Below are 14,895 nucleotides of genomic sequence, written 5' to 3'. Positions count from 1 at the left end.
ATTCTAATAGCCAAAGCATAATATTTTTGTGCAATGTATAAAGTCAGACTATTTAACTCCAATCTTTTACTGTAATGGATAAACAATTCACTTGCCACACTATAAAAGATTAAATCTTTTGAAAGATTTAAACACGGTGTAGTATTGTTTCTTTTAAACCTTTTAATCTGGTTTCCAGTTAAGAATTGAGTAAGGAACCACTCCGATCTACCAATGGGTGACAGCTCAAACTCCCTCTGTCTCGCCCTTTTTTTTTAAGTTCCACCTAAAACCTAGCTTTTCAGTTGCATCTACAATCATCTGAGCCCTCATCCCCCACACATCTGTCTCTGCATCATTGTGCATCTCTCGCTCCTGTCTGTAAGCACATTATCCTATGTGTATCCCCAGCTTGGGTCTGAAACCTTGATTGTCCAGCACCTTGGGACGTCCTCCCGACGTGAAAGGTGCTATACAAATGTAATGCTGTTGTTGGAGGGCGCTATAGAAAGTTATTATTGAAACCTTTAAGAGAGAGTACAACAACAACAAAATTAAGGGGGCGGAGAGGTAGGGGGGAGCGAGACCATGGAGGGCTTTGAAGGTGAGGACCAGGATCTTGAACTGTATCCTCTGTGTGATGGGAAGCCGGTGGAGTCGGGTTGATGGGGTCGCGGAGCCCGGTGCGGGAGAGGACACAGGCTGCAGAGTTCTGGATGATCTGCAGCCGGTGGAGGGAGGAGTTGGGGGGAGGCCGACAAGTAGTGAGTTTGCATAGTCGAGCCTTGATGTAACGAATAAATACATTTCCTACCTATTCCTGTCTGTAAAATCTATCGCCTTAGAAGACCCCGGTCGGTGTCAACCTGGTCCAGTGACTGCAAGAATTGTCCTGTCAACACTTTCGTCAGAAGGTATTGGGTTCACAATCCACATTTGGGACTTTGAACTCGCGTAGTGTACAATACTCTCTGGAATTGGGTAAGCAGGATGCCCCCCTCCAGGGAGACTGTGTGCTTTCCATTCCAGCTGCACGGAAATTTCCATGTGTACGTGGCACACAGATGTGGTAGATCTCGCCGCGAGCGTGTGACGTCTCCCAGCCTCGCGTCATCTGCGCGATTGTCCTCCCTTATACCCAAGTCCTTTATATTTAATAATAATAATAATAATACAATAATATATGTACTTTCTCCGCGTGAGACACTTTCGTTCCATTTTTCCCCACCCGTCCGACCCCCACCCCCCCCAAAAAAATAGACCGCGTTCCTCTTGGCATCGTCGCTAACCCAACCCCCTCCTGGTGCCCCACCTCCCCGGGTTCTCTGCTGGGTTTTTTCTGCACGTTTTGCCCTCTTTTTTTTAGGTTATTTATGTATTTATTTATTTGTTTATTTACTTGTTTGTTTGTTTATTTATGTATTTGTTTGTTTATCTGTTTGTTTGTTTATGCATTTATTTATTTGTTTTTTTATTTATGTATTTATTTGTTTATTTATTTATGTGTTTATTTTGTTTATTTATTTGTTTGTTTATTTATGTATTTATTTATTTGTTTGTTTGTTTATTTATGTATTTATTTGTTTATTTATTTATGTATTTGTTTATTTTGTTTATTTATTTGTTTGTTTATTTATGTATTTATTTGTTTATTTATTTATGTGTTTGTTTATTTGTTTATTTATTTGTTTGTTTATGTGTTTATTTGTTTATTTATTTATGTGTTTGTTTATTTTGTTTATTTATTTGTTTATTTATTTATGTGTTTATTTGTTTATTTGTTTGTTTAACAATTTTAAAAAAGTTACATTGAAACCCCCCCCCTCCCCCCCACACACACACAAAAAAAAAGGCACAAAGAAACATTTAGTATTACATTCATAAAACATTATCATTCATTTTTTTTAAAAAAAATACTTTTCGGTGAATTCGTGGCCCTTCATTTCAGGATATTTTTTTTTAAAATCATATCTTTTTTAAAATCGTTTTTATTGATTGATTGATTATTGATTGATTGATTGATTTTAACTTAAAAAAAAACATTAAAAGAAAAACCCTGTGCGTTTTTTTTTTGCCGAAACCCGGGATCGAACCAGGGACCTTTAGATCTTCAGTCTAACGCTCTCCCAACTGAGCTATTTCGGCTCTCGTGATACGTCAGCGGATCCCGGCGCTAAGTGCGGCGCGAAGTGCAACGCCTCGCCCTCGTGGCTGCGACTTCGGGCTACTGCTGCACAATGGTGGTAGTGGTGGTGGGGGGAACACCTCAACCAATTAACCTCGTTTTCCGAGCGGCGCGGCGCTGCTCCCGTCGCTGTGGCGCGTGCGGTTCGCTCCTCGCACTGCGGGGCCGCGGCTGCTGCGAAGCTCGCGGGTTCGAGACCCGCTTCGGCAACGTGGCGTGTTTCCGGTCTCCCGTTACCATTACGACTGATATATATATATATATCATTTAAAAAAATCATTAGATATATCAACGTATTTATATGATAAAGTGTTCGCATTTAATTCCAATTTTTCTCTCTCTCTCTCTCTCTGCCCCCCACTTCGATTACACATGGAGTCTCGGGAGAGGGGGAGGGGGGCGAGCGCCTCCCTGAGGGCGGTTTGACCGACAGCAGCTTCCGCTCCGGCCGGGCCCGAGCTTCCGGGAGGACGGGAGCCGCGGGACGGACATGGCGGCGGCGGTGACAGCGGCGACGGGTGAGGCTTTGAGCGGTTCGGGTCGCGCGACTCGGGCCTCCAGGCCTCGGCCTCGGGTAAAGCCCGGGTACCGGGCGACCGAGGCCTCAGCGGCCTCTCCCCCCACCCCCACCCCACCCCTCCCCTCCCCCCGGGCCGCTCGGTCAGGGTCACGGTGTCCGTCACTGAGTGACTCCCGGGGCCTCGGTGTCACTTCGTACAACATCCCCCGTTACCTTCAATGCCCTTCAAGCGCTCTGGGGCGCTCCACTGCCTGTGTGTGTGGGGGTGGGGGGGGTGGGGGAGGGCTGGAGGGGGGGAGTGGGCGTCGCTATTATGAATGCAAGTTGTTGCTGTTGTTGTAATAATAATAATAATAATGTTTTTTCCTGATTCCGCACTGAAACCTTCAGCCCTACAGAATGATTTGCTCTCAACGTCTCCGTCACCGGCGCCCGCGACTGACTCACTGACTGACTGACTGCCGGGGTGGGGGTACAGAGGGCACATCATAATAATAATAATAATAATAATAATAATAATAATAATGACGACGATGATCATCATCATCCTTGCGTTTGATAAATCCTTGCATTTGGTATCACGTCGGTGAGGCGTCTCAAAGCGCTTCCATGGGATACGCGCGACCCCTTGGGAGCTTTTCTCATCCAGCGGTTCCGACGTTCCTAACCCCCCCCACTCCCTCGTGGGTTTGCCCCCGAGCTGCGGGTGGACGGGCGGGTGGACGGGTGGGTTGGGTACCAGAGGTTGACCGTCCGGCCTCGTGTTTTTTCTCGTACGGTTCCTACTGCTGACGATGTGTTTCGTTCACGACTTGTTTTTGTTTGTCAGTTGTGCGCCTCAGAGGTTTCGGGAGCTTCAGCTGCAGGTAAGTGAAACGGGGAGCAGCGCTGCGGGGTTTACAATGCCCCCCCACGCCCCCCCCCCACCCCCGGCACCCCCCACACACTCACACACACACACACACACACACCGCCCAGAAAGTGAGCAGCTCATTAAGAGGTGGGGGGAGGGGGTGGCGACAGAGAGCGGGGGCACAAGGCCCACCTTGTAACTGCGCCCCGCAAAGGGCGGCAGAACCCCCAAAACCTTGACCCCTCCACCAAAGTGGAGCGCACGGCCCCCCCACCCACCCCCCCCCACCCACCCCCAGCCGCCTCAAGGGGCCAAGTCGGTTGCGTCCTGTAACGGGATAATTGTGAGTTACGTTCCTCTCTCTATGACGGGAATCGTTACCTTTGAGATTCTAACTGCAAGTAAATCTATATTTGATTTTTTTGTTAAACAAAATGAAGACCGCACTCTGCAACTTGTGTTTACAGAAGCAGTTGGGCGCTCGCTGCTCATGCTCGCGCTCTCCATCAGAGCACACTCACGGGAAATGCAAGCAGGTGAAATGAACTCTTTTAATGTGCCGCCATTCTGATTGTGGGGCTGAACGTGACGTGTATTCCGATGTATACTGTATTAGCTCGATTGATTAGGGTATTAAGGGATATGGGGCAAGGAAGGGCAACTGGACTTGAGGTACACATCAGACGTTATCTTATAAAGTGGCGGAACGGGTTTGAGGGGCTGAATTATTTTCCCTGCTCCCCAAAGGTGGAAACTGGTAAAATCTAAGACAGCCCATATCTCTGCTGATTTGCTTCTGCCCCCAAACCCCTCCAATTGAGAGCCTCCTAATCTGTGCTTGCCGTCAAGGACGTGCTTCGTATACACAGACCTGTTTGCTGCTAACCAGAAAAGACAAACATTACATTTTCGCAATCCCATTTTATGTACGGTTGGCGACTTAAAATTCCAGTAACCAGGTTTGCAATGACCAACACAGTACAGAATGTTTTGTTCCGGGGAGTTTTAAGTCTGTTAAAGATTCAAGAGCAGGAAACACACAGGTTGTAAGAATCTTATCCAGCGATGTGAAAATAAAACATCCTAAGTTGAAGAAAGTGTGGAAACTCTATAGCTTGAAAGCGTATTACTGAATGTTTAAAGTGACGAGGGTTTTGATTTTTTTCAGTGAAACGTTACTTGGAATTAAAATATTTTGATCGCAAATATTTGATACATGAATGGAATGAAGTGTAGCGCAAGTTTAAACGGTGTCAGGTTGGCTCAGTTGGTAGCGATCTCACCTCTGACTCAGAAGTGAGTTGGGTTAAAGCCCACATCAGGACATGAGTTCACGATCTTAACACTCCAGTCACTGCTGCATTGTTAAGGTTACGTCATTTGGATGAGATGTTTAACTGAGGTCCCGTCTGCCTGTTCGCTCTAGTATCGAAGATCCATTTGAAATTGGGAGACGTTTTCCGACGTCCTAACCCAACAATCTTTCAACAAATTGGCCATTTACTTCATGGCCTCGCTGTTGCACAAATTGGCACTTTACAAACACCCAGTCAGTAAACCTGACAGCGATTACCCGGGACGCGTTTCAAGATGTTTTGATGTTCTAGGCTGTATTTCAAATGCAAGGAATATTATTAAACGGCCTAACAAGCTGCTGTTGGTTCACAGCGCTGCTGCAGTTACACCAACAAGTAAGGCTGCTGCCCCCAAGAAGTCACTGATTCCTAGCAACAAAGGGGAGTTCATCATCACCAAGTTAGATGAGCTGGTGAACTGGGCACGTAGGGTGAGTGCTCCATTAGTGTTCAGAATGTCAGTGTCGGTCAGCTTCTGTACACGAACAACAGGAAACATTACAGTCTTCCTATTGCTAAAGGACATGGTATCTGTCTGTTAGTGATCGGCCAGCAGATACACTTCAGGGAAATAACATGCAGAAAATTTCTAGTGATTTGCGCAATTGTGAATGAAGTTAGCCATCTCTGTCATTAACTAGTTAATGTTCTTTTGATGACTATTTTTAGAGAGTTTAAAGGAGTAACGTGAGAGGAGGTTGGTGCGTGTGTGACCTGCACGGCACTTGTGTTGAAGGCTTTATATTTTTAAAAGAGTGGGTCACTCGATCCCACGGCTGCCGTGCGTTTCGCCCAAAAAATGCACAGATAAAACCACTTTGCAGTGTATTCTGTGAAAGTGCTCTGAGGCGTCTCGAAGATGTGATAAGGGGCTGTATCACGTGCCAGGATTATTATTGTTGTTATTTTGGGTTTCTCTCAGAGTTCCCTGTGGCCGATGACCTTCGGCCTCGCTTGCTGCGCCGTCGAAATGATGCACATGGCAGCCCCGAGGTACGACATGGACCGGTTCGGAGTGGTTTTCCGCGCCAGCCCCCGCCAGTCTGACGTCATGATTGTCGCTGGAACTCTCACCAACAAGATGGCTCCAGCCCTGCGCAAGGTAACTTAACCTTAACTGTTTACGCCCCCTTTTTTCGCCCGCAAAACACACAGTCAATTCACTTGACAGTGGTTCCTGTGAAGCGCTTTGAGACGTCTCGAAGACATGATGAGGCGCGATCTCAAATGCGAGGATTATTATTATTCGTTGTAATGATTTGAGAAGTGCCGGTTATTGTCATTGCAAAGCCTCCGATTATTTGTGAGGTTATTTGTGAGATGCGTCGTGTATCTGATGCATGGTTGTAGATGACTTGGTTGGTAAAACCAGTGCACAGAGGGAATCTAAGCTACTACACCCCACACCTCCAGCCTGGGCTCACACCTGAGGAACTGCCACTTGATTGCTGGGACAGCTTGAGAGGAGATCGGTGATGATAATCAGTGCAGGAAGTCACATCTATCACCTCGCAGGCAGATGTATTTCTCTCGTACGGATCTTGAGAGGCAGTTTCGGGAACGTAATGTGTTTATGTTGTGTCCTCCGCACAGGGTAATGTCTCAGAGCGCTGTATAGCGTGGGGTTAGAGCCCAACAGGAACAACAACAACTTGCATTTAAGTAGCGCCACTCAGGCAGGGTAGCATCCCAGAGCGGTTGACAGTGACGGAGCACGAGGGGAGTGGGGGTGTGACCTGAAGATGGGGAAGGAAGGGGCAAGGCGGAGGGATAGAGGAAGAGTTTAGAACCGCAAGTAAGGGAGAGAGGGGAGGTGACCAAAGGCACAGTCACTGAGCTCTAATTCCGTTTCTCACTTTCCAGGTTTACGACCAGATGCCTGAACCTCGTTACGTCATATCTATGGGCAGGTGAGCGCTGCTGCTGAGCTTCACACTCTTATTCTGATTCTCTCCAGGCAGAGGTGGCACACGGTGATACTCTGCCCTTATTGTTACAGCTGTGCCAATGGGGGCGGCTATTACCATTACTCCTACTCTGTGGTGCGGGGCTGCGACAGGATCGTGCCAGTAGATATTTATGTTCCGGGTGAGTTTCTTTATCCGGAGAGGAGGAGGAGGAGGAGAGAGATGATCTGAACTGAGACACCAAATGTGTTTCATTGACTGTGTGTGTACACGTGTGTGTGTGTGTCTGAGTGTGCATACTTTTGTGTGTGTGTGCGCGTGTGTGTGAATTTGCACGTGTGTGAATGCGTACATAATTCTGTGCGAGTGCGTACGTATGTGTCTGTGTGTGAATGAGTGCATACGTGTGTGTGTGTGAATGAGTGTGTACGTATCTGCGAGTGTACACACACGTGTGCCATGGTATAAAACGTGGATAATAGTAATAATTATTATTATGTGTGTTTATTCCAGGCTGCCCACCCACAGCAGAAGCACTCCTGTACGGAATCCTGCAGCTACAGAAAAAAATCAAGCGGGAACGGAGGATAAGCATCTGGTACCGGTCGTAAGGTGTCATCAGGAACCATAAGGTGCAGATGGATGTCTTTGGAGCAGGACAGCTGAACCTTTCTCTGATGTAGAAGTTCTCGGCAGTATAACTTATATTGTAAATTTATATGTAGAGTCCATCATTAAAGACCGTCTTGACCTATTTCTTTGTATACTTCCACTTTATCGATTTAAGATGGATTAGAGGTTGTATGTTCCCTGAGGACATACTGAAGTTTACACTTTGACTAAACGATTTACTGTTACTCGGTGATTTTCATGCCGCGGCTCACCCCTTCTAACGTGTCATGATTTAACACATTCCCAGTCGTATTCAAAGTCACCTCCACCGTGTCTGTGAAACGCCTGATAAACTGCTGCCCTGTACAGAAACATGCTGCCCCGCTCTTCATGTCACCTTGGAGCTAGCTCAGCCCCGAGGAGAACTTGCTTGCCAACACCACCCCCGCCTCGCTGCCCCCAGTGAACAGTCACTAAGAGAGAATGTCCTCATCCCCTGTACAGAGAGGTAAGGACATTGCAACGCCTTCATAAAGGGTGAGAGAAGTAATAGAACTGGGTGTTCCGAGACTGGGAGACAACGACTCGAAGGGGGAAGGGAGAAAAGTCATTTATCCAACTGCCAGCTCAAAGCCAGGAGACGAGGTTGTATTTTCATAATGGGAATTTTTATTCACACGGTTCAGATTCCTCACAAAAGTACAAGCTCTGACAGACAGTGTCGTTCGATACCCGAGCGTGTAAGAACTCGTGCAGCCTTCTCCGTGTGGGGAATCGTGTAGCCAGAAAACATTACGTAGCACCACACCATCTTAAGCGCTCTAGAGTGCTACCCTGCGTGAGGAGCGCTATATAAATGCAAGTTGTTGTTGAAACGAGTTAACAGAGAAACAGAAAAGATCCCAGGTTGGTCACTGAAAGAATTCCGTTCGACTTCAGAGGACGAGACAACATGAGCCAGGACCTCCTCCTCATCCTCCTCATCCTCTGTTTGCTTCTAAGTTCTGTTCTTTTTAACATTAAAAACCTTCACGAATTTGTTAAAATATCGACGGCTAAAATTAAGACACTTGGGTGGTGAGTTTCGGAATTTCATTGCTTTGTTAAATTTTTTTGGGACGTGAAAAGCCAGAAAACATTCTGTAGATTTGCACCGGGTTGACAAGGGACGTCCTAAAATGGATCCGAGGTGATGTTTGGTTTCACTTTGCGGCTAATACAGATCACCTTCCCCCCCCCCCCCCCCCCACCCCACCCCTGCTCAGCGTCATGCTAAGCCACTGTCAAGTGCTCGGGGAAGCTACCCTGTGTGAGGGGCGCTATGTAAAGGCAAGTTGTCGCTGTCGTATCTTGCCGCTGTGGTAGTTAAACTCGCTGTATGTTCATTGCGTCTGAATGGAATTATGGTGAATCGGTAAAAAAAAATTAATGCAACGTTGATTCCTTAAGCGGCAGCAGCCGGATGCATTTCTGCTGCCAGTATCACAGCTGCTTTAGTGTTTGATGACAGTGGGAGTGATCATCTTGTGGAAGGAGTAATATCTACAGTCGCTGGGAGGGACGATGTCCATCACGCTGGTCTTGACGTTCTCCTTCTTAAACCCGGCCTCCACCAAATGAGAGACTTGCGTTTCCTGGACACAGAGATATCAGCAGAGATGAGTGAAAGGTTCGGATCATTTTCTGAAGGGGTTGGGCAGTTGTGACTGTCCCGCTCTTAACGTGCGGCCTAGAAATTCAAGTTGCCTTCGTCCGCGCAAATAAGCTTCGCCCGCAAAAACATAGTCACTACACTTCACTGCATATTCTGCGACGAGGTTTGAGACATCTCGAAGATGTGATAAGGGGCCCTATCGAATGCAAGGATTATTATTATGAAGTTTAGTTGCAGCAAATAATGCAAAAGTTTCAAAATGACTAAAGTTACACGGAACTTCCAAATATACCAACCACAGATCCATTATGACAGGTGTAGTACTTTTATCAAGTGTAAATCTTAGTTGTGAATCCAGTTTCAGTCACTAACAATGGGTTAGATCCTTAGACATCTATAGTAACTGTCTCTGAAAGAGCTCCCTGTTTAGCCCCATTATTTTGTCATTTCCCTACAGCCTTTAATCTTTCTCCTTTTCATATATTTATCTGATTCCTTCTTAAAAGTTAATATAGATTCTGTCTCGACCATGTTTCCAGGTAAGACGTTCCATGAGCTAACAACCCTCCGTGTATTTTTTTTCCCCCTAATCTCTCCCTTTGTCCTTTTGGTATTTACCTCTAATCTACCCACTCCACTGTGTTTCTCCACTGTGAAAATAATTTCTCCCTGTTTATATTATCGAAATCTCTCATCATTTATTTTATCTCGCCTCCACCTCCTCTAGGAAACAACCCAATTTCTTCAATCTTCCATCAACTTGTAAAACCTCTTCCATCTTTAGTGGCTTCCTAGTGAATCTCCTCTGTCCCTCGCTGTGGCCTTGACATACTTCCTATATATAATGAGGCGCCCAAAATGTGGATACAAATCTCTGAGCGACCTGGTTTCATTTATGTAAGACGTTCAGCGCAGCGACAATCTTTCCTTGCTCTCTCTCAATCGCAAGCAGTTGGGAGGAAAACACAGTTGTGCTCCTCACTCTTACCTGGAACATCTTCTCAATGTCACTGTACTTGTTCTTCAGCAGTTCACCCCAGGATGTGAGGTTACAGTAGGTCAGAACCCCGCCTGGCTTTAACAAGCGGGAAGCATAAGCCTGAAACGAAGAAACCAGCAGGAGAGTGAATTTGTCCTCATTATCCGGCATTTTGTGTATGTAACTTCGTAAATTAATCATCCTGATTTTACAGGGATAGTTGACTTTAACTTTCCATGCAGACGAGTATAGGACAGTTCAGACGAGCGCAACGTACATATTTAATATATATTTCGATACAGGAGGCACGTCTTGATGTGTTTCACAAAGACAATGGAATTCACTGAGTAGGTTGAAGAGTTCGCTCAATGAGGAAACTAATTTTCCTCTCTCCATAAAGGCTGCCTGACCTGCTGCATGTTCCCAGCGACTTCTGTTTTTATCATTGAAGAGTGTGAGGTTCTTGACCAAAGAGAGAGGTTTCTGTGAGTTTTGAAAGCCATGAAAGTGGAAGGTAAAGGGATTTGGGGAGAGTTCCGCAGAGTGAGGGAATAGTGGTTGAACGTTTGGCCAGTGATGGTGGAAGTGGGAAGAAGGATAGGCGGGAGAACACACCTGAGCTTAAGGAAAGGTGGGTTATAGTCAAAGTAGGATATTCTACGCATACCTTTATAAAACTGAATTGATGTGTGTGCCATGTCTCTTCCGACAGTGGGTAAGTATCGTACAAAATGCCTAAAATAAACAGAATTAAAATACAATTTCAGATTAAAGTTTTTTCAATGAATTTTAAACATCGCCGTGGTTTGATGGCTAACATCCCCTGTGTAAGAACAGTAATATAATATGTTTCAAAAGTGCGAGAAAGTACTGAAGAATGATAATAATAACAACTGGGACGGCGTCTCAGAGTGCTTATAATACTTGTATTTAATACAGTTCAAGATCCTGGTCCTCGCTTACAAAGGAGCCAGGCCACGGCCCACCCTACCTCTGCGACCTCCTAACCCCCTACCAACCCGCCCGTTCCCTCCGCTCAGCCGACTCTGGCTGCTCCACGTCCCCCGACCCACCCGCCTCACCATTGGCGGGAGAGCCTCCATCCCCCAGTCACTCCGCCTCACCCCCTCCTTAGCCTCCTTCAAGTCCCACCTCAAGACCCTCCACTTCGACCATGCCATCAGCCACCCCCACTTCCCCTCCCCTCCCTTCTCCGCCACCCCCACCCAACCCCAGCTCGGTCTAAAATGCTGTACTCTGTCCAGCGCCTTAGGACGTCCTCCCGACATGAAAGGCGCTGTACAAATGTAATCTTGCTGTTGTTGTTGTATTTGATATGGCACCTTATCATGTCAATGATACGTCTCAAAGCGCCACGTATATATTTAAAGCAGATTGTATGTATATTTTGTGGGCAAAACAGTAATATGAAAGGGAAGGACGATGGGATCAGAGCAGATAAGCAGCACGGACACAATGGGCTAAATTGCCTCCTGTGCTGTCGACATTCTTTGATTCTGTGATCTCACCAATGAGACACTTAAAGCGGGTACGATCTTGTCAGACTTATTTTTGACTTGCTTTTCGTTTTCACATTCACCGACTCCCGATTTCTTGCCTGTTATTTTTGTTCAGTTGAGGAAATTGAAGTTTGGAGTTGAGTTCCAGATCAGCTATGATCTAATAGAATGGCAGAACAGGCTCGAGGGACTGAATGACCTCCTCCTGTCCTAATGTTCCTATATTCAGACTTGCTGATAGTAATGTGGCACCAATATCAGACTTACCATCAAAGTGTGAATCTGGCAGAGTTGGGACCACATCCTCCCAGAGTCCCTTGAGTGGAACAATCTGCAACGAGGAAATGTTCCGTCTTGTTAGAATGCCTCAGCTTCTAATGACCCCTGACATAGAATACATTTGGAGCTTGTTACACGCTGCTTTTACTCATGATCAGTCTAACCCAGGGTGACTACGTGGGCCGATTTAATCCGCCCCTTCCTCCATTCCATCTGGCTCACCCGCTCCCTCCATAACTCACAAATGTTATGTCATGTTTCTGGAAGGGAAGCCCACAAAATATTGCTTGAGCAGCTCAAATAGGGCATCCGGCCCTCAGCAGCCAAAAGTTGGACCACCCTGGTCTAGGCTGATAGTTTGTTGGAGTACTGGGGGATGCTCTGCATTGTCAGAGGTGCGTGTGTGTGTGTGCATCCCACGCCCCGTACCTTGTGTGGCTGCAGCTTGGCCCACTCCTGCAGCCTCTCGAACACACCGTTATTACACTCAATGATCCAATGCTCCTCGATATTGAAGGACTCGATTTTACTGGCTGCAATCGCCATTCCAAACCCGATCTCCAAAACACGTCCTCCTGAAGGCAGAGAAATCGTCTGATTTCCGTACTGGTCCGTACAGTGTTAATTTACCAGCTCGGGCCAGTGAGGGTAACTTCCCACCGCTCTCCAAACTCGGGTTATAGGGCTGACAGTACATGGTGCAATGTACCACTGGTGCCATGATAACTGGTATGTAACAGATACATTCAGTGTTGTTTGACTAAGTCCTATGGTTGTGCCAGCAGGGATTGTGGTGTGATTCACATCTCTCAATGGAGCTGACAGTCTCAGTAATCTGGTGGTGATGATAATAATAATGATAATGATAATAATCCTTGCATTTGATACAGCGCCTTATCACATCTTCGAGACGTCTCAAAGGGCTTCGCAGAATACACTAACGTGAATTGACTGTATATTTTGTGGGTGAAACGCGGCAGCCAATTGGGCACGGCAGTGAATAGAGTGAAATAATAGCAATCCTCACATTTGTCATATCGCCTTTCGAATCGCGAGGCCTCAAGTCTCAAAGCACTTCACAGGATTTTACTGTAAAGTGTAGTGACCGTGTACTTTGTTGATAGTGGAGAGCGCAGGGGAAGTATACCAGGCTGGCAGGTTTTCGTACTCTTATGTAAGCCACTTGGAAAAGAGACTCAGTTACAACAGCCTCCTCTACACGTGCTCCTTAGTGTGTGACAAGACTGCACATAAATGAGCAGATCAGCAGCTCAAAGGCATTTATAGCTCCCAGATGTCACTTACACCAAGATGGTGATGGTGCTGAAAAAATACCACGGGTTCCGTCTTGTCTGCCTGTTCGGGTGTGAACGTTAAAGATCTTGCGGTGCTATTCGAAAAGAGAAGTGAGTTTCTCCTCCTGTCCGTGGCTGTTTGTGGGGCACATTACTGTGCGCACGTTGGCTGCCGCATTCACCTACACGATACGCAGCCACTCCACTCTACAGTAAATCCTGTCAAGTGCTTTGAGAAACTTAATGTAGGTAGTGATCAGCGCGCTCGCCTCGCAAGTGAAAGGTCCCGGGTTCGATTCCCGGCCGGGGTGAAAGCTTAGGCAAGTTTCCTGACTCTGCTTACCTGGCAGTTATTCGGAACCTGGTTGTTAGTCGATTGGGGATTATTTTCTGGGGGTAATAATCCCTCCGAAAAAAAAGAAAATTGGTAACTCAATCCACGGCTGTCTGTGGGACACTGCTGTGCACAATTGATTGCTGCGTTTTGCCCACAAGATACAGTCAATCCACTTTATAATCTATTCTGTGAAGTGCTTTGAGACGTCTCAACAACACACTGCTGTACATCAAGTGCAAGGATTATTATCATTAAAATCTAATTTGATTAAATTCAGCTAAAACTTTTAAATAAACATCCACACAAAATCGTCACCCTATGATTACAGTAAATGGTACATTTATATCTGTGTCTGATCTGAGGCCAGCCTGTGATCAGTACCTCCTGGATCACTAAGAGGCCCTTATTCCCCCTTATTCAGCTCGAGACGGGTTTAAATAGCCCACAAAAAGTGATTTCAAGTTTGTTTACTTCAGCAGATCACCCAAAGCTTTGCTCACACGCCATCAAATGCTGAATAAAGCATTGTGCCAGAAGTCTAGGAAGTACTTAAGGGATAAAATACATACAAAAGCCAACTGTAAACTTACACCGTGTTGCAGAACAGTGTATATAAGTATGCTGGCAGAATCTGCATTGCGAAAAGGAGAGAGCACAGAAATCATTGGAAATCAGGGGGTGAGGAAAATCCCAAGAATCACACGATTTTTTGCTTTAGAATATAAATGGTCTATTTGGGGTGGAGGGGGCGGGGGAGTTCCTACCCTCGCAAATGCTGTACAGTACCTTTGGAGGCTGCTACTGTAGCCAGAGAATGCATGTATGGAGTCTCCCATCGCTCCATGACCGGTTTGCCCAGGATCTCGAGATGTGTATCGGTTTCATTGTACTCTGCATTGGCCACCCTCCAGTCAGGCTTACAGTTCTCGCCCTCGGCAAAGATTGGGGTTGTTGCTTTAAGCTCGCTCATTGTCAACTCACTCACTCTCTCCAAGTCAGCGCAAGGGAAAAGGCAAAAGGCTGAGAGGGGAGGACGTCGATCTATATAAAAGCCTGGTGAATAGTGCTGACCTTGCAATAGGCTGTGTGGCTGCCTCTCCCAATTTACATCTAATATAGCCTCAAACAAATACCAAGGACGCAAATAGCTCCTCTCCCCACAGCTGAACCTGTCAGAACTAAGCAGCCCAGACAAGTTTGTGAGGTTTGCAGCAAATGGAAAAGATATACAGTATTTATATTACAAGTGGATCAATCTTTAGTTCGTAGTTAGCCTCTGTTAACTAGAGGCGTAAGTGGGAACCCAGTTGTTAGTCGATTGGTGGATCACTTTCTGGGTGTAATAATCCCTTTAAAACAATAATAAATTATTAAAATAATAATTTGGTCATAAGATCCACGACTGCTTGTGGGACACTGC

General features: G+C 46.2%; 2 protein-coding genes and 1 non-coding gene across 3 annotated transcripts; 1 reads left to right on the top strand and 2 right to left on the bottom strand.

The window, feature by feature from the left end:
• Nucleotides 1–2,051: 2,051 nt before the first annotated feature.
• On the bottom strand, nt 2,052–2,124 carry trnaf-gaa. The gene has a single exon. It is a non-coding gene; the product is annotated as a tRNA-Phe (tRNA).
• A 457-nt stretch (nt 2,125–2,581) lies between these two features.
• ndufs7 (NADH:ubiquinone oxidoreductase core subunit S7) lies at nt 2,582–7,553 on the top strand. Its single transcript, XM_042342789.1, has 8 exons — nt 2,582–2,682; nt 3,514–3,550; nt 4,005–4,073; nt 5,206–5,323; nt 5,815–5,994; nt 6,756–6,802; nt 6,892–6,980; nt 7,313–7,553. The coding sequence occupies exons 1-8, from the start codon at nt 2,655–2,657 to the stop codon at nt 7,408–7,410; spliced, it is 666 nt and encodes a 221-aa protein (XP_042198723.1). The 5' UTR covers nt 2,582–2,654; the 3' UTR covers nt 7,411–7,553.
• A 1,141-nt stretch (nt 7,554–8,694) lies between these two features.
• Nucleotides 8,695–14,534, bottom strand: gamt (guanidinoacetate N-methyltransferase). Its single transcript, XM_007898733.2, has 6 exons — nt 14,262–14,534; nt 12,273–12,418; nt 11,832–11,895; nt 10,712–10,779; nt 10,054–10,164; nt 8,695–9,045 (listed from the first exon to the last, which is right to left on the bottom strand). Exons 1-6 carry the CDS (start codon nt 14,443–14,445, stop codon nt 8,905–8,907), a joined length of 714 nt encoding a protein of 237 aa, XP_007896924.1. The 5' UTR covers nt 14,446–14,534; the 3' UTR covers nt 8,695–8,904.
• Nucleotides 14,535–14,895: the final 361 nt, after the last annotated feature.

This window comes from Callorhinchus milii, unplaced genomic scaffold, assembly GCF_018977255.1.
Source record: "Callorhinchus milii isolate IMCB2004 unplaced genomic scaffold, IMCB_Cmil_1.0 Scaffold21, whole genome shotgun sequence".
Taxonomy (NCBI): Eukaryota; Metazoa; Chordata; class Chondrichthyes; order Chimaeriformes; family Callorhinchidae; genus Callorhinchus; species Callorhinchus milii.
Note: the sequence above shows the minus strand (reverse complement) of the source record. Positions and strands in the feature narration are given on the sequence as shown.

Bases quoted from the DNA above. Each gene is read 5' to 3' on its own strand.
- ndufs7 (XM_042342789.1), top strand. From the start codon at position 2,655: ATGGCGGCGGCGGTGACAGCGGCGACGG. The intron at 5,324-5,814 runs GTGAGTGCTCCA...GGTTTCTCTCAG, and splicing joins TGGTGAACTGGGCACGTAGG to AGTTCCCTGTGGCCGATGAC. The intron at 5,995-6,755 runs GTAACTTAACCT...CTCACTTTCCAG, and splicing joins TGGCTCCAGCCCTGCGCAAG to GTTTACGACCAGATGCCTGA.
- gamt (XM_007898733.2), bottom strand. From the start codon at position 14,445: ATGAGCGAGCTTAAAGCAACAACCCCAATCTTTGCCGAGGGCGAGAAC. The intron at 10,780-11,831 runs GTAAGTCTGATA...TGTTTATTTTAG, and splicing joins GCCAGATTCACACTTTGATG to GCATTTTGTACGATACTTAC. The intron at 9,046-10,053 runs GTAAGAGTGAGG...CTCTGTGTCCAG, and splicing joins ACATTGAGAAGATGTTCCAG to GAAACGCAAGTCTCTCATTT.